General features: G+C 50.1%; 1 protein-coding gene across 1 annotated transcript; it reads right to left on the bottom strand.

Annotated features, from left to right (window-relative positions):
• Positions 1-501: 501 nt before the first annotated feature.
• On the bottom strand, positions 502-1,987 carry LOC144173265 (dnaJ homolog subfamily B member 6-like). The gene has a single exon (XM_077701751.1). The coding sequence runs from the start codon at positions 1,895-1,897 to the stop codon at positions 920-922; it is 978 nt and encodes a 325-aa protein (XP_077557877.1). The 5' UTR covers positions 1,898-1,987; the 3' UTR covers positions 502-919.
• Between the last annotated feature and the right edge of the window lie 20,451 nt (positions 1,988-22,438).

The following is a 22,438-nucleotide window of genomic DNA, read 5'->3' as shown; positions in this document are numbered from 1 at the left end:
TCCTAGCTCCGCCACGCAATGGAACTTTTTCTGGTGATGCCATTTCCGTGATGGATATGACGTCGGTGAGGTCTTGCTGCACCCCGGCATAAAACACTTTCTTGTTAAAATACGCCTTAGCCGCATTATAAAAGAGAACTGCTGCAAGGTAGTTTCATAGATGTCGGCAGCTTCATAGATGAAATTTTAATGCGGTGTGTGCGTGTATTTCATAGGCGCCGGTGCATCTTCGGCCCAAAAGCGCCAAATATATATGCGGTTCATCGTTTCAGTTGGTGCAAGAAACTGTGTATACTTGAATGCAGCGCACGAGTTATGTGGTACAAGACACTAACAAAAATATACAAACTCACTCTCCCCAAATATTAACTGGAACATAAGTGGAACAGTAACTGGATCCTCCTGACAGTGCCTCCGCCTTTTTATTTAGTTCCAGATAAAAACCACAAACATGAACAAAACAAGTGGACGGTTCTAGGTAAGATCCAATTGTTTATCTCGTTCCAGTTATTTTTCGTTCCGATCCGAATAAAATATGTGGATCACCATTTTTAACTGGACCTTACATGGAACCAGATTTTGTTCTGATGCAATCAAACTTTTTCACGCGACCGCTGTGACTAACGTATCTCTCACGGAAAACTAGTTTCACGCGTTGCAATGCCATTTACACTTGATTTAAAACATAAAACGACTGCCGCCGTCTATCACTTATATTTTGTTGCGATCCCGAAATACCGGGCAGCGTCGGTTTTAGGTGCAGATTCAAAGCAACGCGTACAGCGGGCTCGTGCCGATGAGCCTCAGCATAGAATCCTCAACAGAGAAATTAGAACGTGCGCAAAACACGCCAGCACCAGCCAGTATTGTGTTCTTTTTTGGGCAGAGATGGATCGCCACAAAATAATCGATGGCGTGGCTACTTCTTGGGTGGCGGCTTGGGAGACGTGGCAAGGGTCTCTTCAGGGACGAACGTGAGGGCGGGTTTGCCGGCAGGTTCCCTTGGCTTGGTGGAGCGGCCCTTCTTCGGTGCCCTGCGTGCCCCTACCGCCGATCTGGGTTCCTTTTGCCGACCATCGGAGGCGGGGCCTGCGGTGCTTTGCACCGTCGCTCGCCTGGTGAACGGGCAGCTGGCGTCGCTGTCCAGGCGCTCCAGCACGGCCATGGAGTGAGAGCTGGAGGCGGCCGAGCCGGAGGCTCCTGCGCGAGTGACCGAGTACACCTTGCCCTTGACCTCGAACGACACGGGCACGCCGTCCTCGTAGCGCAGCACCCTCTTGCCGGCCTCGTCGAGGATGGTGTGCGTCTCGATGCGCTTGCTGCCTTCGTACCACGTGGACGACATCTGCTGCGTGGGCGTCCCCATGAGCCCCGGCATGACGCCCATGCCCCCCGGAACGTGCGCGGCGAACAGCACGTCGTCGGCGTGGTACAGGAAGCCAGAGCGTTCGCTGCCGTCAAAGCTCTGTTGGCTGAAGGGCCGGCCGCCAGTCAGGATGGTGGCGCCGCGCTTCGGCTGCGCCCCGCCTTCGCCGAACAGCTCCTCCAAGAGCGTGCTGCCCGCCTTGCGGAAGAAGTCGCGGAACAGCTCCTCGGGATCGCGGAAGGTGAACGCGTACGCGCCGCCCTTGATGGGGCACCCCTGGTCCTCCTCGGCCTCCGGCTGCGGGGCGCTGAAGGCGCTGCTGCCATGCTGGTCGTACTGGAGGCGCTTGTCCTCGTTCGACAGCACGTCGTACGCCTCGGAGACGAGCTTGAAGCGCGCCTCGGCCACGTCCCGGCCCTGGGGGTTCTTGTCCGGGTGCAGCTTGAGGGCGAGCCGCCGGTAGGCCTGCCGGATCTCATCCTTCGTGGCGTTGCGGCCTACCTCGAGGATGTGGTAGTAGTCGTCGCTCATGGTTGCACAGCTAGTCGTGCTGGAACGCGCAGTGCGCGCCTTCAACGGCCGCCGCTCTTCTTCTGCCTCCTCCTCTTCACGAGTAGCGCTCCTTGGCCAGGCGCCATAAACACGCGCTCCTCTTCACAAATGGCGCCTAGTCGGTGGGCTACCTGGGGCCATCGGTCACAGCTCGCTGATAAGCGGTGCGCGTTAAAAGAAAGAGAAAGAGAGGAGGTCGAAAAAAAAAACGCTTTTTAAAGACGACATAAACCAAAAAAGAAAATTGGATGGCATTTTTTTTTTTTCGTTTCAAAAGGCCACGGGCTACCTCCACTGCTCCGGCTCAACGTGCTAGGGTCGGGGTGTGGCGTCGGACTGGGACGATAGCCTTTGGCTTCTCGGCCACTGGCTGTCCACGCGTCCTTAGCTCTGAGTACAGAGTGTGTGCGGCTTTTTTTAGATGCGAAGCATCTCATAATCGGGGCTGTGTCCCTACCTCCCTCGTTGTTGTCCGCCGTCCGCACCCCCACTGCGCATGCTTGGCCAGGCACCACTGATGATGATTGTGGCAGGATGCACCTAGGGATTGGCCAACCAAACAATCCATCACGAGATAGCTTCGCGTTCAACCACCGTCGTCATCTTCCCGTAGGGGAACACTGAGTAGTATGCATCCTCCATGGTAGTATGCGAGGCATTCCTCCTCTCCTCTCCGACGCTCCTCTCCTCTCCAGCATTCCTCCTCTCCTCTCCGGGATTGCGCAACAAATGGCAACACCTGTTGCTCCGCGCGCGATAATGCGAAGCAGCTTAGGGTTAGAGACGCGATGGTAGCCGCTGCATACTCCGTTGGGGGCGCCACTGTAGCTCCGCGGTAGAAATGACGAGCGCGCGCGCGCTCCGCTCCCCTCATTCTCCTCCCGCAACGCGGTGATCGAACTGAAAACTAATGGGAACTTGAGTAGACCCCATGGCTGCTTCGCATATTATACTCAGGGTTCCCCTGCGGGAAGATGGTGAAATTTTTCTCAACATAATTCCTAATTAGGGCAGAGACCTCTCACCTCTCCCCCCCCCCCCCCCCCCCATTGTGAAGGGTATCACAATATTTCCGCGAACCATGTATGGGTTTGTTTGTTTATTGTTTGTTTTTACTGCCAGGCCACGCTCGGCTGTGTTACCTGGGTTCCTGCAAAGCGCGTCTTCCATTCTTTATTTTTATGCCGCACGTGCTATCACATTCAGATAAGCAGACTGTTTCGCCCTAACGTCGCTAGCCCAGAATAATCTTCTGTGATCTACAATGTTCTGGATGTGAATCGACGGTTCTAGAAACACTTGCGCCGAAAGATAAAAGCCTGCAGAGCAGACGCCGCGGCATTCCATCTCCGACGCTCGCTCGCACACGTCACTTTGTTGACTGCTGCTTCGCCGCCTGTGTATTCTTTGAGTTGTTAGGGGAGCACACGTTCGCTCCAATAAATGTGGTTTCCTTCAAGACAACTGCGTAGTCTATAGAGTTCCTGTATATAGCTCCCCTAGGGGAGCAGAGTTGCGCGTCTATCCGCCATCTTGAGTTCCAGGTCGTGCGGGAAAGCCACCCTTCTCGCGTGAAAAAGCGGCCACCGGGACGCCGCGCCAGAGGAGGAGCGGTCGGGCAAAATTCCCCCGCATTTCCCCGAGGGGGAGAATGTGAAAGTGCGAATGCACGGTTGTCGGCCCGCTTGCGGCGCTTGCGCTCGGCCCCCGCAGCCCACCGCCTCGCCGCCTTCTCTTCCATCTCTTCCATCGGGTTTGTAGTATCACGTGTACACCACGCAGTTATCAAGCCGCTATAACGCCGCTGAGTCGCCAACGCACGCCGCTGACGACGTAGTTTGAATGCGTTAAAGATATAAGGCGCGTTACTCACACTGATATCAGCGTGGCTTCCGTGGCTTAGTCGGTAGCGCGTCGCGCTGCGGCCGCAAAGTCCTCGGATCGAAACCTGGCGCCGGATGCTGTTTCTTTTTTAAATATAGAGGAGCACTGCGGACGCCGCCGACGCCGCCGCCGCCGCCGGCGGTGGATGGTTTGGGGTCGCTTATAAAGTGCATTCGCACTTAAAAACTGGCGCACGATATTGGACCGCTTATCAGATGAGCGGCCGCCGCTGCCGCCGCTTCCACAACCGCCGATGCCAGTTGAGTAGAACTGACTGTGCAGCACTGAAAGCGGGCTTTCTGTTGAACTGGAACCCGCGGCATGTGGCAATCGGACGCGCAACTCTTGCGCTACGCGATATACAGGAACTTTAGCGTAGTCTCTGGCTTCGTGACATCTGGTGGAGGTGCGGGGTACTAAGCCTTTATGCTCTCTACGACATCTGGAAGCCGCCAAGCCAGTCCAACCAGAGAAAGCCGCCGACTGCAAGGATTGCTACCCCAGTTCGGTCTTCTGCCAGAAGGGCCCAAGAGAAGGAACGCTGCAAACAACACCATGGTGCAAGAAACAACGTCGCCAATCGTCCTGCAGCAGCCCCGGGAACCGCCATCGTTCCGGGGAGCCCCGCTGAAGACCCCGAAGAATGGTTGGAGAAGCTGGAGCGCGTCCGCATCTTCAACAGGTGGGACGACGAAGAAACTTTCCGACATGTCTTCTTTTACTTAGAAGATGCTGCTCGAACTTGGTTCGAGAACCATGAGAGCTCTTTGACTAACTGGAAACTGGACTCAATTCAAAAGGGAGTTCATTCAGGAGTTCAGAGCTGTGTGTTTACCCGTCCACCGCCTATGTGGAACGCCGTTCAGCTTGTGGAACGCCGCCGCGTTCCACAAGCTTTGCTCGTCGCAACGCAAGCGTCTAGCGTACATGCCACGGAGCAGGACCAATGGGGTCCCACCTTTGCCTAAGCGACCCACCAATAGGACTTCGCTCGCCAAGCACACCCACAAAACTGCTGCCTACCCGCAAATCATGCTCCTTTCGCTGTAGCGGACCGTGACTTCACCAGACGAGTCGCTGACAACCCGTTCGGTTTCGTTCGCACGGTTTCCGAGCGCCTGGGGTTTCAATCGGGTTAACGCAATGCTCCGGATCTGCACCGAGCATTGCGGTGCAGCAATCCAGTATGTAATGTTCGGGCGTCTAACGGTGGAATACCGAAGAAATATACATAGCGATATGCGAGTTCATATCGATGCACAAGAAACATTCAAATGCTCCTGTGATGGCACTTTTCACTTCCGTGTTTTACCGATTCCTATGAAACAAGGATCAACCACGTTTTTTCCTTCTTTCCCGGTCTTGGCGTCGTTGGAGTGCTCGAATGACGTCATTAGAGCGATGTAACGGCTATTGGCCGGTTCGCTTGCAGTTGCAGCAACAAACGCGTTTGGTAGCCGCTTAAAAAATTGCCACAAAAGCAAAGCAGAAAATCGAAGACATCTTTAGCAATAGAAAATGAAACCGGAAGGCGTATTCGCTGCGACGAGGAAATCACGCAGAGTCGCTCCATGCTGGCGATAACTACAGCTTTCACAGTGCTTCCTGAGGCGAAGGAAAGCGTGAAAGCCTTTATGGGGGGTGTTGCAGAGTCCCTTGAAAGGCGATGCATCAGCGTCCTTGGATTATTTGTAGTAGCACCTACTAAGCCTGTAGTGCGCCGCCTTCCCCGGGTATTCATACTGACATGCAGATTAAAGAAAAAAAAACAGAAAAAAACGTCTGCAAATATCTGCAAAGCAAATATATATAGGCTTTTTTTAAAAATGAGACAAATTCACAAACCGAGACTAAGTCATATAAAATTGCCGTGACAAGAAATACATAGGGGAGCACAGCTCTGAATGCATTCAACGGAATTAGGTGGGGTGTGAAGTGCTCAAACGTGGGACAGTAGCAACAGGTTTCAGAAAAAAAAAACGTAACACGACGAAGCGCAACTAACAAATGGTTTATTGCGACTTATTGAACATGTATATACGCTGCTTTAAAAAAAAAACAATTTTACCTCCGAAAGGCAATCTTTTTTTAATTACTTTGTCTTCTCAGAAACACCCTTTATATCTACTGAAGACGGGGAAGATTGAAATTTATTGATTTATTTATTTGTTCGTTTATTTGTTGTTTTATTTATTTATTAAGAAAATACTGCAGGCCAAGAATGGTCCGAGCAGGAGTGGGTGTGGTACAAGACAAAGAAAAATGCACTCGCCATTTGTACAAGTGCGGCACGCGCACACACAGCTGGCTGGCGCCGCATCTTTTCAAAGTGCTACGAGTTGTGCCGCGCCTCCGCCAGATGGCGCCACGGGTCCCGCGACCGAGAGAAGACGCAGTGAAACATCCCCCTCGCGAGGGGCACGATCAAATGCAGAGCATTTCCGTGGGCGCACGACGTTAAGTAGTTTTCGTTACGTTAATGTTGTTGCACTTGTGGCAACTGCTGACGAGAGAGCGCTCGTCAGCAGTAATTTGAATGAGTCAACTATATAAGGCGCGTTCGTAGCGTCCCATTCTGTGTCGGCTTTGTGACGCAGTGGGTAGAGCACCATGTACATTGCGTTCCGCCCGCAGGGTCGAGGGATCGAAACCGGGCGCCGGATAGTATTTTTTTTTTATATAGTAGGGAGGGTGCGGACTACGGACGTCAACGCGGGTGACATCGTGAGTTACTGAAATGCTCTGCATTTAAAACTCGGCCAGTTTTCGCTAGAAAAAAAGTTGCAAGAAATACGTAAGATAACGCCCCGCAAACGTGCCCCCAGATCGTACTCCGTATCGAAAATGAGCCTGAACCTTCCCTGCCACAGATCAAAATGGGCCAAATCCATTCCCCAAAGCGAGTACACCTTTGGGAGAATGGTTTGAGTCATTTCTATCCGTACCACGGACCAAAATGAGACTGGTACTTCATGGCACCCAGCTGGTGCCATCAAGTACCAGCGGCCGAGACAAACGCCGAACGCTGTCTTACGATATATCAGTACAAAGGTTATATTTATGTATTTGCCATTTACTAAGGCGGAGGATACAGATGACACCCTATTGGTCCTGATCTCGAGAAGGGTCGGGGTTAATCCCAAACCAACAGTCGTGGCTGACGTCGTTCACCGATCGTGGCTGCGCGACAGGTGTGGAACAAGGGACAGACAGAGGCTGGTACTCACGACACGGAAAAGGGAACGTGTCGTACGTTATTTTAAGCACATCACTATAACCGAGAGGAGGGGAAACACAAAACCCGGAGTGCCCCCTGTCCTGGCTACCCGTTCATTTAAATGTGGCTCTAGGTGATGATGCTTGTCCCCTCATCCAAAAAACGCCATGGCTGGAATCTCCATATTGCGACCACCAACGTTTCTGTCACACTAAGGGCCGTAGTCTGAGTCCCTCCTCCACTCAATTTGCTCCCTCCACTCGACATAGGGGAGGTTTCCACATTGCTTATGGATGGGGAAATCAATTTCAAGGATCTCCTCCACTGGAGGCTCAAGGGGAAGAAGGATTCAGAATGCCAGGGTAAGCCGAGTGAAACTTTACGTGCCTACATTCCTCCGAGAATCCGTGATTCAACATGTTGTAGAGAAGCCGCATTTAGCGGGGATGTGATTCCCCGTCCGACCTAATGCGAATAAACGGGATTGGGGCTTCAAGAACCCGCAAAAAGTGTAATCCGCCTTCATTTCATCATAATTACACTATCGTTAGGGCACGGCGATGCCCAGGTTGACCAATCTACCAAGCGTAAAATATAGTAGGATTTATTTGGGCTAAACATAATTAAATTAGCTCACCATAGAGCTGCACAGAAATAGGAACTTCCAGCTGTATATACACCGGAGCCGTGTGGTTGTACGAGCCGAATAGAACATTTAAGGAACTATCCAGAAACTATTTGTCCCACGCTGGTGCGTGCAAACAAGTACAGACTGATCTGAATTCTTCACGTTTAGGCGCCATGCATGGTAACATGGGCTCCTACGGAAGGCGTGCATACAGTTAATAAAGCTGGGGGTGTTGCTACACACTTGGCGTGCGATCGAGCTATGAGAAGGCGGGAAAACAGAATTGCAGTTACTTGACATGATTGGTTACTGCGCTGCGGAGTTGTACGGAATTCGGAATTCCAATATGAGGAGAGCTGCTCAACTATTCCATCCGCGCTACAAATCTGCCGTGAAACAACCACCCACGTTTTTCTAAGAGGATAGCGCTGTTATCCTCTGGAAATTATTGTAACTAATTCAGAGCAGTGCCACATCAAAAAGTACAATATATTTGATGTATTTTTATATATCTTTATATATTGTCACGGGTAAAGGGAAGTAAATGGATTTAATGGGGAAATACGTTCCAGGACAGAACACAGCAGGCCTCAGAACAAAGCTACTCAATCGACCTTTGTAACGCGGCGGGAGCGGGGCGCAGTCGGAATGGGAGCACTTTGAATTCATAAAGTTCATCCGGAGTAAGTAAATACCTTTTTTCGATCCCGTTTGTCTACTTGGATTTTCCGGTATCAGCTGTCCAAGTCAATTGAGCACAAAAACCTAGCGTGGCGGAAGCGATCTTAAGAGAAGTCGATGAGCGGCAGAGCGTAGGCGTCTTTTTTTTTGCCACTTTGTTAATCTTCTTGTAATCCACGAAAAAATAAAGAGTACCATCTTTTAGGGGCGAAGCACCTTAGGACCTCGTTTTGTCCGAGGCTTGGCGTTCATGTGCACAGTGTTGCGCATGCACGAGGAGCATTGGATGAGATTTCATTGGATTTGGATTGGATTGGATTAAATCGAATTGTATCGGATTACATTAGATTCGAATTGTATATACTGTACACACGCGTTGTCACTCATTTACATGCGCGAGTGGGCAATGCCCCGGTGATTTACGCTAAGAACGATCCCCAGTGCTTCGCCCACTCGTCATGATTCACTTCGTGAAGATGCGTGAGTTTTTAGGGGCGAAGCTCCTTAGGGCGTGGGTCTGTCCATCCTCGACGTATGTATGTAGCCACCTCTAGTTTAGTTCTTGGATTGTTTACTAGATGGCGGTACTTGTATATGATGAAAAGATGCGCTTGGATTGTTTACTAGATGGCGTGGCTACCTCTAGTTTAGTTCTTGGATTGTTTACTAGATGGCGGGGAGCGTTGTAATAAAATCCGTTCGCTGTTGGCGCGCGCTCGGAGTCGCCCGATGGATAAGGCTGCAGATGTGCGAGCCCGCGAGGCAGAAGCGCTCCGTGAAGCTGCGCGACGCCGCCGCCAAGATCCTGCCGTACGAGAGCGGGAGGCCGAAGCGTGTCGTCTGGCTGCGCGACGACGCCGCCAAGATCCCAGCGTTCGAGAACGAGAGGCCCAAGCGTCACGGCATGGGCGCGAGGACCCTGCCGTACGCGAAGCGGCACGGCTGCGGCGCGAAGAGGATCTCCAAAACGTCAGAGAACGGGAAGCGGCGAGAAAGCGCGCGTATCGGCAGGCAGACCCCGATGCAGTGAGAGCTCGTGAGGCGTCTGCAAAACGCATCAGGCGAACTCAGCCCCAAGGTGCCGACGCGCGGTTTAAGCGAGACTTTCTAGACGTTACGTTCGGACACAGATGTAGTGGGCGAACTTTCACTGAAGAGTCACGGTTTTACCGATGATTTCCCCTCAGGAGCTTCGCCCACTCATCATCATTCACCCCGTGGATATGCTGTGAATTTCTTTTTTTTTTTTTACGAGGACCAGAGCTTATGCCCAGGGGATTGTTGATAATTGTATGACGTCGTCTTGGAGCATTTTTTAAACTAGGCTACGAATGGTATCACACTCCTTCGCCGAAACTCGGTACGGGCGCTTGTGTCGGTTATGATGCAATGTTTAGTTGCGGTGGTCTGCCGCAGTTTTGATGACATAGCAGAAAAGCCGCTGAGTCTGTCATCTTGAGAAGCCCATGCTGTTGTGGCGCCGTCGGATTAGGGTTCACGTGCACTTTCGTGGTTTACTTGGGTTCTGCTGACGTGGACGACTCAGCCAAACTGCGCAGCTTGAAGCCATCGCTGATGTCTTCCAAGTAGACAACTGCTGTGTTGCGTGATAGATGCTGATAGTGCGCGCTGAAAATCGTTGTGCGTATTCAGGTTCGCCCTTTACTGTGGTCAACCAGTCCTGCGCGGCACAGACTTTCCGAGCCAGGAGCAGCCAGAGGTTGTGCTCCGCAATGCCACAACTTTATCAGAGTGGTGAGCTGGGCAAGTTGGCGTGGCGTCATTCTGGACAATAGCGCGAAAAAAGACGTGGACGAAGGGAACGGACCGGACAAGCACTGAATCACGTGGGTCACGTCGGTCACGTGAGTTACGTGGGTCATAGTGGTCGATGCGTCAATACTCGCCGGGATGAGCATAGAAGGTAGCTAAAAGCGACCACCTACTCCCGGCTATCAGACCACTGCCGCGCATGCGGCTGCTCTCCTTTGCTAAAAGAAACAACCGTTATTTCCAGACACGCCAGGCAGACAGGCCGGGAAGTTATTGAAGCGTTTCACATCAGCTAGGAAATTGGGAAGTGATTGTGTAAGCCAAACTTCGATAGCGCTGTGCGACAAAGAATATCGGTTCTTTTGTATACCAGTTATGAGCCCGTGTGTGGCCCTTTGTTTATTCTTCATGAGTTTCACGTTAAAGTTTTGAGTGCTGACTATGTGGGGGAGGGTGTACGAGGAAGTGTGTTTGATTTGAATGCTTTGCTTTGCTCTCTCTCTCTCTCTCTCTCTCTCTCTCTCTCTCTCCTGTTGGAAACGTTTATTTTCCGCACGCATCTGTGAATAAACTAGTTGTTACTCGTGAGTCAGCGCCCGTCCTGTCCGTTACCTTCGTTCACGTCTTTTAAAGACGATAGTCTTTCTTGGGCTACTTAAACCCAGAAATTTTGGTCTGTCTGTATGTCTGTGTGTCTGTATGTCTGTCCGTCTGTCTATCTGTGACTCGATTCAGCCACCCGGCCAAAGCAAAACAATGCCTGCGCAATAGTCTTATATAGTCGCAGCTAAATCTACCCGTCTTGGTCCGGTGTAATGTTCATACTTGTCAACATTGTTGAAGAAGAACAAGATATTACGCAAATATGAGACAACAAATCAATACAGAAGTGATATTTGCACTGTTCCTTTATAAAAATTCAAACATGCTTGACTTTTGCGAAATTAAATACTTCATCAACTGCAGAAAAAGAATTCACTCCGCCGTCGCCTGCTGTCTCCAGCGCCACTATAGCTTCTGGCGCCATTTTAAATCAACTGGCAACAGTTACGCAAGGTTCCACTAGATAGTTTCCACGTTCTGCTTGCAACGCACGTGGAGTAGGGAAACGCGGTTCTATAAACGTTGGAGTAGGGTGCCTCGACTAACGCGCGTCTTCGCCGTACGGCAGCGTTCGCATCGAGACACCCGGTTTGGAGCAGTGGAACGCGGGAAATTTGAAATGATTTAAGCAAACCTTTGGTGTCTTTATGGGAGGAGCGCGACGCAAGAGGAACAACATGAGAGGTGAGCGGTAAAGCGAAGGGAGGCATTTACTTGGCAAAATTCGATAAAGACTATCGTCTTTTTGACGACATTTGCAACGAAAGGAGCAGATACGCGGCCAATTTTTTTGGCACTGTTGTCCAGAATGACGCCACAACGTTTTGTGGGACGCTGGCATTCGACGGTAACAAGCATGCTGGCTTGGGGCGGCAGCGTGACGTTGTCTTCGCGGAAACGTAGAGCCGTCTACGTTGTTCACTCTCCTCGTCCAATTTCCGTGAGGTGGAAGATATGGCGACAATCTCCCGCAATTTAATTGCGGCCGCGTACTCATGAAGAAGGGTGGCCGCGGTGGCGTAGAGGTTGAGCATCCACCTCGCGTGCAGAAGGACCGTGGTCCGAATCCCGGTGCCGGACAATTCCCACCGGATTTGAAAAAATATCTGCGTATTGTTGGAATTGCAGAATGAGGCCTGGGGTGCGGCCTGACCCCGGCGACCATTGCTGGTGATGCACTCCCTCACCAGAGCAGGATTTGCCACCCTGGTGTAGTAACGGCCACAACCTCCCATGAATACGCCAATTAACTCACGGCCCTCAGTCTCCGGTGGCTGCGAAGTAACTCACCACGGCAGTGGTCAGACCTGTGACGCATTAGAGGGTGCTAAGAATCTCTGAAGCCGGACAGGCCGCAATGGAATCTGAACCTGGCAACGTTTAACAGGAGAACCTTATCTAGCGAAGCGAGTATAGAGGTGTTGTTGGAGGAATTAAAGGGCATTAAATGGGATGCCATAGGGCTTAGTGAGGTTAAGAGAACATGTGAAGCCTTTATGGGGCTGAAAAGTCGACACGTCCTAGGTTACCGTGGTCTAGTGGACAGAAGAGAACTGGGAGTGGGATTTCTAGTCAATAAAAGCATTGCTGGCAACATAGAAGAATACCATAGCATTAACGAAAGGGCAGCAGGTCTTGTAATTAGGCTCAATAAGAGGCACAAACTCACGGTGGTACAGGGCTACGCGCCCACATCCAGCCACGACGACCAACTAGTTGAACGCTTCTATGAAGATGTGGAATCAGCAATGGCTAAAGTAAAAACACAGTATGCCGTAGTTATGGGAGACTTCAATGCTAAATTAGGCAAGAATCAGCCTCGAGACAAGGCAGTTGGGAACTATGGTCTGGGCTGTAGAAATAGCAATGGGGACCTACTAGTCGAGTTCGCCGAACGGAATACCTTCTTCTGCAAACGGGAGAGCCGGAAGTGGACGTGGAGGAGCGCGAATGGGGAGCATAAAAATGAAATAGACCTCATATTATGCGATAACCCTGGCGTCGTGCAGGATGTGGAAGTGCTCGGAAGGGTAAGGTGTAGTGACCACCGTATCGTAAGATCTCGAATTAGGCTAGATTTGAGGAGGCACCGTGACAAGCTAGTACAAAAGAAGCCGATTAATGAGCCAATAGTAAGGCGTAAAGTAGAAGAATTCAGGATTGCGCTGCAGAACCGATATTCAGCTCTTACCGAGGAAGCAGAGTTTACGACACAGGAAGCCAGCGACAATCTTACACGCATTATCACGGAGTGTGCAGTAGAAGTCGGGGGCACTATGGCTAGACAGGATAGTGGTAAACTTTTCCAAGAAACGAAAGGTCTAATTAGGAAACGGCCAACCATGACAATCCCCACCGCAGCAGATAGAATAGAACCAGCGGAGCTTTCGAAGTTAATCAATAAGCGTAAAACATCTGACATACAGAAGTATAATATGGAGAGGATCGAATACGCTGTAAAGAACGGAGGTAGCCTGAAAGCAGCGAAGAGGCGTCTTGGCGTGGGGAAAAACAAGATGTATGCACTTAAAGACAAGCAAGGCAACGTCATCACAAATAGGGATAAATAGTCACAGTAGCCGAGGAGTTCTATAAGGATCTGTACAGTGGGCGGGACATCCAGGATAATGCCGAACGAGAAAGCAGTTCAGTGGAGATAGACATCCCACCAGTAACGACCGAAGAAGAAGGAAGGCTTTGAAAGAAATGAAAGGGGGCAAAGCACCTGGTGAGGATCAGATAACAGCAGACCTCTTGAAGGATGGAGGAGAACGTGTACTTGAAAAACTGGCAAACCTGTATACGCAATGCCTAATGACCGCAAGGGTATCGGAATCTCGGAAAAACGCGAACATCATCCTAATCCATAAGAAAGGTGACATGAAGGACTTGAAAAATTACAGGCCGATCAGCTTACTGTTACTTGTCTACAAGGTACTTACCAAGGTAATCGCTAACAGAATTTCTGCCACCTTAGATTTCAGTCAACCTAAAGAACAAGAAGGGTTCCGTAAAGGCTTTTCAATAATGAACCATATTCACACGATCAATCAGGTGATAGAGAAGTGCGCTGAGTATACTGAACTCCTATATATAGCCTTCATAGACTATGAGAAAGCATTTGACTCGGCCGAAACCTGAGCAGTCATTCAAGCATTACGGAAACAGGGCGTAGATGAGCATTATGTAAGAATACTAGAGGATATTTGATTGATGTGATTCATTGTAGGGTTTAACGCGCCGACGCAACACAGGCGATGAGGCGCGCCGTAGTGGAGGGCTCCGGATTAATTTTGACCACCTGAGGATCTTTAACGTGGGCCGAAATCTCGTACACACGCGCGTTTTTCCTTTTCGCCTCCATCAGAAAAGCGGCTGCCGCGGCCGGGAAACGAACCCGCCACCTTGTCTACTAGACGATATTTACAATGGGTCCACAGCTACCATAATCCTCCATAAGGAGAGCAGTAAAATACCTATAAGAAAGGGCGTCAGACAGGGAGACACAATATCTCCTATGATATTCACAGCATGTTTACAAGAAGTATTCAGAACGTTGGATTGGGAACAGGTGGGAGTTAGGGTTAATGGAGAGTACCTCAGTAACCTAAGATTTGCTGATGACGTTGCCTTGCTAAGCAACTCTGGCGACGAATTGCAAAGAATGCTTTCCGCACTGGACAGAGTAGAACCGTGGGCCTGAAAATTAATATGCGGAAAACTCAAGTAATGATCAATAACCTCGGGACAGCACAGCGGTTTGAGATAGGTAGCGAGGCAATTGAACTGGTAAGCGAATATATCCACTTAGGCCAACTTGTGACCCCGGATCCCAACCATGAGGCAGAGATAAATAGAAGGATAAGGATGGTTGTGGAGTGCATATGGCATCATTCTCAGATAATGAACGGCAGCCTACCATTGTTCCTAGAGAAGAAAGTGTATAACAGCTGCATCTTACCGGTACTCACCTACGGGGAACAAACTTCGAGGCTCACTAAGAGGCTTCAATTCAAATTGAGGACGACTCAGCGAGCAATGGAACGGAATATGATAGGTGTAACATTAAGGGACCAGAAGAGAGCGGAGTGGGTAAGGGAACAAACGCTTGTTAAGGACATATTAGTAGAAATTAAGAAGAAGAAATGGACGTGGGAGGACATGTAATGCGAAGGCAAGATAACCGTTGGTCATTAAGGGTAACAGAGTGGATCCCTAGAGAAGGCAAGCGTTGCAGGGGGCGGCAGAAAGTTAGATGGGCAGATTAGATCAAGAAGTTTGCGGGGATAACATGGTCGCAGTTAGCACAGGACCGGGATAATTGGAGGTTAATGAAAGAGGCCTTGGCCCTGCAGTGGGCGTATATAGGCTGGCGATGATGATGATGATAATGATGATGGTGATGATGATGAGTTATGAAGAAAGTCTAGCCAGAGTATCAGTCGCCTAGAACACTATATATACGCAGTACAACGAACCAATCGTTTCGTTGGTTTAGGCTCTGGTAGCTATGGTATTGTCTCGGTCTGGTTTAGTCGTCCCGACACCACCATGACTGCAGCAACGAAGGTGCGCCACCTTATGCGATGCGTTAAAGAGTAGCTTTTCGCAGGAGTTGCTCGGAGCCCACCAACGACCGTAGCCGAATTCGTGCGAAAGACGTCAACAATGGACCGCTCACTGCAACAACGCGTCACGCAGTATAACGGCCAAGTGAATTTTTCTCCATATGTGGAAGCAGAAAAATTCTCTTGGCAGCCGTACTACGGGACGCCTTTTGACTACGAGAGCCCCCCGGGAACTTGTGCATAGCGTGATTCGCGAAGAACTAGAGCTCCTACGGGGCAGTGACCACGACCATCCGCCAACAGTACCCACCATCGGAGACGTCATTCGTGATGAAGTTCGACAAGCGGTGGAGCCAGTGACGCTACCTTAAGGCGACCCTTCTGCACCAACGTACACTGACGTGTTGCGAATGCCGGCTCCTGTGCCATGTCCAGTTGCATTATACACTGGTGTTCCGCGCCTACCTGCCTCGGTGGCACCTGTGTTACCGCCTGGCGCCCCACAGTCGTTTCAGCGCTTCGGGAACCAGGCTACGCGCTATGAACCAAGGCGGCTGTAAAGAAAAGCATCTGTGGGACGTGCGTCTAAATACAGTCCACTCTGCTACGACTGCGGAGAAGCTGGTCGCGTATTCTGCCACTGCCCTTATCTTCATGGGTTTGCACCGGATTAGGCCGGCGACCGCGCTAAAGGGAGCGACCACAAGAAATTGTGTTGCGTCCGTCCGCCCATGAGTGTCCGTTAACTTCGCGGACGACGCATCAATCCAGATGTACACCACCCCGACGCTACTCATCGCCCAGCCGCCCTCTCTCTTGGGAACAATAAGAAAAACAGCGCAAACGACAGGACGAAGAAAGGTATGGCAAGACCACAGGCGCTGACGAACAACTGAGTGCTTTATTTCGGCAGAAAACATATATAGAGAAAGCAAAACAACAAAAGGACCTCTAAAGACCTAAGAGAGATATCACATCGAATAAAAAACGATGTCTCGTAAAAAGGATAACCCGCCACGTGCCGATACAGACTCAAATGTTCAAGATAAGTACAGCATTTCCTTTTCTAGAAGTGAAACTGACGGCTCACTAATACAAGCACCTCCTTTCTTCTTGATTTTGAACGCCTCAAAGATTTCCCGCTCTCTTCGTCCAGGATACCACGCGAGAATCACGCAGTCATGGAAGAGAGGAGCGCAGCCGCAGGAAGCGCAATTCGTTGCCAAGGTGGTACTTGATAACGACCTTACATTGTTGTCATGCTCCCTCAGGCGATCGTATGAGGTAGTGACCTAGTACCGCGATTACAGGAGACGACGACAGGAGACGCCGACAACCCGAGCTCCTAAGGTGCTTCGTCTCAAAAACGTCGGCAGCGGCAGTTCGTTCAAAAACTTCGGTAGTCCGTGCCGCTGGGCGATAGAACATCAGAGTTGAGTAAAATTCGGCTTGAAGCTCTCAGGGATGGTTGCTGTTGCGCTGGAGACCTAGCTCTCGCCTTGCTTCGGACGGCAGCGGCAATATTTCAAGAGTCTCATACTGGGAACTTGACGCCTAGTTTTTACACGCGGCAGCAAACGATGCTTTATTCAATGGGACATTGACAAATTTTAGTTAAAATTTTTATTCACCCGCCAGATCATGTGTTTCATGACGTCTGCCATGACGTAACAAGGACAAGTCTTCAAGCGAACGTTGGAGCACTGTTAGGCTCGGCAGCGTACTGCGGAGCCTTGTTTACCACCCGTACTCCTAGATGGCGCCACCCAACTGCGCCGGACCGCTGTCCGCCTTTGCTTGGTTTATGACCGTATTTGCACCTGGCTTGTTTTTGTTACACTAGAAAGTAATCGTTTCGTTAAACATGGGGCACGCTCGACAAACAGGGTCACGTAAGACAATGTCGCTTACGCCATTCGGCCAGTGTAGTGTGAGACAACCCCAAAGCGTCGGACGGCGGCTGTGCAGCTATAACAAGCATAGTGCGCGCAATACCAACAGCAGTGGGCGCTGGTACTTCTACGTTTACGTGTTCGCTCGTACCTTTCATAGTTTATCCCACCGTACCTACTGCTATATAATGAATATGCATTACATTTAAGCGAAAACAGCTCGTTCTGCAAGCTTATAAGCCCTGCCTAACTTGCGTTTGCTTTTGCCGGGTTCGTATCGAAAATGAGCCAGATCCTTCCGTTACACAGATAAAAATGTGCAAAATCCATTTCCCCGAAGCGACTACATATTTTTGCCCGTTCCTGGCCGATGGTCGCTGATGGTAGATCTATCTTCTCTTCCCCATTACCCCACACCGATACTTCGCTCTCGGTCAACGCCGTCGACGACGACGGCTTTTCTGAAACACGACCCCCGAGGCCCTTAAACGCTACTGGTTACTAACCATTAAAATGTGCAATCATCACGGGTAAGCAAAAGCACGGAGAGGGTCATAATAAAAGTGGCTGTGCACACAGCACTGTACAAAGGTCACAATTATCTGGCAGAGTACTGCACCAGGCATTGCACTGAAACCGAAACGAACTTTGTTGGCGTTTGGGGTCGCCACGTGATCTATCGGCTGTGCTCCCGTGACAATGTTTCTGGCTTCAGTTCTTATTCTTTGACGGTCAAACATGACACTAGAAGAACTTTCAGTGAATTTTTTTAAACTTGTGAAGGCGTACTGTTAAAATATTTGTCGCGCCATTTCAACCACTTTCAGTGTAAGTTGCGCAGTATAGCCTCTGGCGGCGACAACTGCATTCCCGTTTTCCCGATATGTTTAAAGGTGGTATATTTGTGTTCTCAGTGAGTGTAAAATAAGGAGAAGCGCAAGGCTTCAAGACACTATTCGGAGATCGCAGTGATGAAATCTGTCTGGAACCTATAGGTGAGGGTGCATCGTCGTCTGTCGTCCCATCGTGTCGTTCGGGTTTGGGTGGCACCACCCTCGTTCTGTGCATCCCAATGGTACGTCGTGGGCATCGAGGGGTCTTGCTCCTTCTAATGGGCCCAAGTTCAGATACGTCTGAATCGCAGGGGGGCCTTCATCTCGGGTTTCGGCCCCAAAATGTAAAATAAGGACAGACCAATAGCCGTGACGTACCGGCGATGCGATGGTGCTTATGTTGACAAAGATGGCGACTAGTGAAAGACGAAGCAGCGCTTGTTATGGCTGCTCACGCGACTATGGGCACCGATGATGGTGATCTCATCGGTGGAGCAATAAGGACACCTGTAAAGTTTCTACAGTGAGCTTATCTATTCATGGAAAGCAACTTGTATTTCGACTTCAGTGTCCCTTCAATTATCCGGGCGCGTGGTTTCTTCGTTTTCCGCTGTTTCCGACTGCTGCGGAAGAGAGGGTGAGGGGAAAATAGTAGCGCATTCTACCGCTGATACTCCGTGTCAGCCAAATTGCTTTAATTGCCGCTGCCCGGCCGTCTAATTCTGCAGATATTAATGTGTGGTCATAAGTAAACACAACGGTAGCACGTTTTTCTAACAAAAACAAACAAACAAAAGATAAAACAACATTGGGAGGAAGATTAGCGAAAAGATGTTGCGTCATGAGGGGAAACGACGAATACATGGAGAGAAGGGGGATGCGTTCAAGTGTTCAAGCCTCTGAGAGCTCGTGAGACCTACCACTGTATATATGGCTCACGAACTCGGCAGGCTAAACGATGCGTGAAAGCATTTAACTGCATCCTGCACGCATAGATGCACAAAGGCAAGACGTCCAGCTGCTTCTTTCGTGCTTCCTGTTTTCTGCGAAAGCTGCTCCTCCCGTTGAAATTCGCTTGAAGCACCTGAGTACCTACAGATACGCGCGCGTTCAAAGTTGCTCCTAATTTGCACAGGACATCTTGATTACACTTTACAGTCTGTCTGTCTGTATGTCTGTATGAACGCGCTGTCTGTGTCTGAACGCGCTTGCAGGAGTCAGTCGGTACAGGCTGATGAGAGAGAGAGAGAGAGAGAGACAGAGAGAGAGAGAGAGAGAGAGAGAGAGAGAGAGAGAGAGAGAGAGAGAGAGAGAGAGAGAGAGAGAGGGGGGGGAGAGGGGGGAGAGGGAGGGAGCATTTGAATGAGCTCGAAAGTGACAGCAGAACCCTAGTCCGAGCATCCGTGTGTTGCCCTAGCCGTCTCCGCCCGTGTAGGAGAATCTGGTCCTTTAGTCGACAGCTGGTAGTGTCTCCCACAGCTTGAGAAAGGAACGGTTGGAGAGTGGTAGTGGGGCTGGGTTGTGTGAGAATTCCAGAATTATGCGTAGGAGGGCAGTTATAACATGAACAGGTGCTGTCACGCATGCGCAATAACGATCGAGACTTGGTGGTTTTGAAAACAGAAAAGCATCCGCGCCTGCAAAGTTTCGGGGCGGTAAAGCAAAAACGATTTCTCAAAAAAAAAAAAAAAGAGTCCCTCCGAGGGTTGCCCGGAAGTTGCGAAACATATTTACTCCATCTCATAAATATACTCGCTGTAGGCGACCGTGTAAGTCAAATAAAACCAGCCTGTTTGAAAGTGAAGTGAAGTTAAGTGAAGTAAAGTGAAGTTTTTTTTTTCTCTTTCATGGAAGAGAGGGGACCGAGGCAAACAGCGGTTAAGCCTGACGAGTCCTCGGTACCCTAAGACAGTACGCAGTACAGATATAAACGCAGAAATCAGTGCTCAAAAGGTGCAGCAGTCAAAATACAAAATTACAAGCAGTAACATTTACAAGAATACAAAACATGTACACAATATCAGGCAAATACAAATTGATACATGTACAAGTACAATTTCGTACATACGGATGAAATAAAGTAACTTATTCGGATCAAGCATTTGTGCGAAAAAGATAGAAATATTTATATACACTTACATCCACACACACATACGCATACGCATATATCTCGAAGACCGTAAATTACATTTTTACATTAGAATTCCGCTTCAAGCAGATGTTGTTTAATAGCTAAGGGACATAAACATATGGGCATTTTTTTCCGACTCGAAGGGTGCTCTGTAGCGCCCCCAGTTTGCCCTGTGTCGTGAAGGATATGAAGAAGTCCTATGGGATGGGAAAACTTTGCCACGAGTTGCAAACTGTCCCCGCGGTGTTGGATTTCAGTAGCTCCCAAGCCGCTGCGCAGCCTCGGAAATGCCTTCAACCAAATTTCAAGAACTGATGCTGCAAGATACCTGCAAGCAAGGGCTCGCAAACCGTCGTTAGTCTACCACACTTTTTTAACTCCCATTTATTCCCCTCGACCTTAAACTGCAGCTCTGCAGACTTACTCGATCGGCTGCTGTCAGATGTAGCCTTTAGCAAAGCCCATTGCAATAAAAGATTGCGCTGTATGCGATGTACGTAATTTAAGACTTCACTGTTGCAAATATTATATTTAACTTGTCCCGTTTTGCAACCGAAAAATGCTAGCTTGTCTGATTAGGCGACCATCCCCTTACAGACCAAGCTGTTTTAGGATAACGGCAGACGCTTTTGACGCGTACCTACAGGACAAAATATTTGACCAGGCTCTCTAAATGTCTGGAATGTGTACGCATCTTCTTCTTCTTCTTCTTCTTCTTCATCATCATCATCATCATCATCATCATCACCAATCCCCATTCATCTGGTGTAGCATTCTACGCAGCTTTGCTCAGCTGACATCACTAGTGACATTAGAGGTAGTTTCTCCCTCCCTCTCTCTCTCCATTTATTTAGGTCTCTTTGAGCCAGGCTTTCTTGAAGGCAACGAAATCGCTTTTTTGCTGTCTAACGACGACTGACTTGTGTTTAGTATACTGCAGCCACCTTTCGCGTGGACTGCTTTGTGTTTGCGTTTAGGTTTTTGTGTTATATAAATATAATTTGACGAACCTTTAATTACCGCGCGATCATCGCACATTACTTGGCTCAGTTGGCGAAATAGTGGCGCCCTGACATCCGCCCAAGCAAACAGCGTGGCCGGAACCTGTCAGAAATAATTAATAGGTATTGGAGCGATTAAGCGTCGGGCTTTCATAGCACAGCGAAGCTGTAGAGTCTCATTGGTCGGTAATGTCTTTCTCACCCGTGTGCCGGAAGCAGCTGGAGGCAAGAGAAAACATAGTAAAATATAGAAGAATAAAGAACAAGTCAGGAAAAGAATGAATGCGACACAGTCGCTATGGTCTCATGTTATTTACCCCAGAAGGGACGGGGCGTAGGGAAGAGTAAGGGAAGGGGCTAGGAGAGCGGGGTAGGGTTACGAACCCTTCTCGCCCATAGAGACAAGCAAGCTCAAAAGAGAAAGGACGCGACGCCAGCACTCACGTGCCGCTCTAGGATAAAATGAGCCTCCCCATCGGCCCACGGGGAGAAGGCCACGGGAACATTTGGAACAGGAAAGCTTCAAGGCCACGTGCTGCAGTCACCGGTCACGTGGACACTGCCGGCTAGAAGGCCACATCAGTTGAAACACGCAGAAGGAAAGAAACACTACGGGTAAAGAAAAAAACTCCCCCCCTCCCCGAAGGAGATCGTGCGGAAATGCGAATGCATTGGGTGCACCGATGGGTGCGCTGCGGCAAGCAGTCACGGAGAGAGGCGCGCGCTCCACTGCATTTATACATATTTTTCCGAGCGCAGCGAGCGGAGAGAGGGTACGCGGAGAGGAGAGAGAGACCCGCGCAACACGCCCGCCCCGCGCGCGAGCTCTCTCCGCCGAGCTCCGCGATGCGAGCGCCCTCACACGCCCGAGCGCGCTCCTCCTCTCCACTCACTCTCCGCTACTCCACCCGAGCTCCGCGATGCGAGCACCCTCACACGCCGAGCGCACTCCTCCTCTCCCCTTGCCCTCCGCTACTCCCGCCCGAGCTACTACGTCCTCCGGTTGCTAGGCGCGCCATAGCTGTTGCTAGGCGCACGCCGGCCAACGCACGACAACCCCCGACTAAGAAATGCATTCGCATTTAAAAGCTGCTCGGCAGCTTAAAGGGACACTGAGGTGATTTGTAAACATTGCGGGAATACGAGCGCAAATTGTAGTCTGTAGTCTGTAGGCCATGCTTCGACCATTCTCGCTCCGTTTACGCGACTTTATTCCCTAGAAAAATCAATTCGAAAATGCTGTCCTCCTCTCTGCATCCTCGCCCATTTTCTGTGGCGTTTCGTGTGACGTCAAAAAAAGATGGTTTGG

The sequence above is a fragment of the Haemaphysalis longicornis genome, unplaced genomic scaffold, assembly GCF_048455015.1.
Source record: "Haemaphysalis longicornis isolate Haplotype H1 unplaced genomic scaffold, Haemaphysalis longicornis Haplotype H1 scaffold_3, whole genome shotgun sequence".
NCBI lineage: Eukaryota > Metazoa > Arthropoda > Arachnida > Ixodida > Ixodidae > Haemaphysalis > Haemaphysalis longicornis.
The sequence above is the reverse complement of the archived record's forward strand: the minus strand, read 5'-3'. Positions and strand labels throughout refer to the sequence as shown.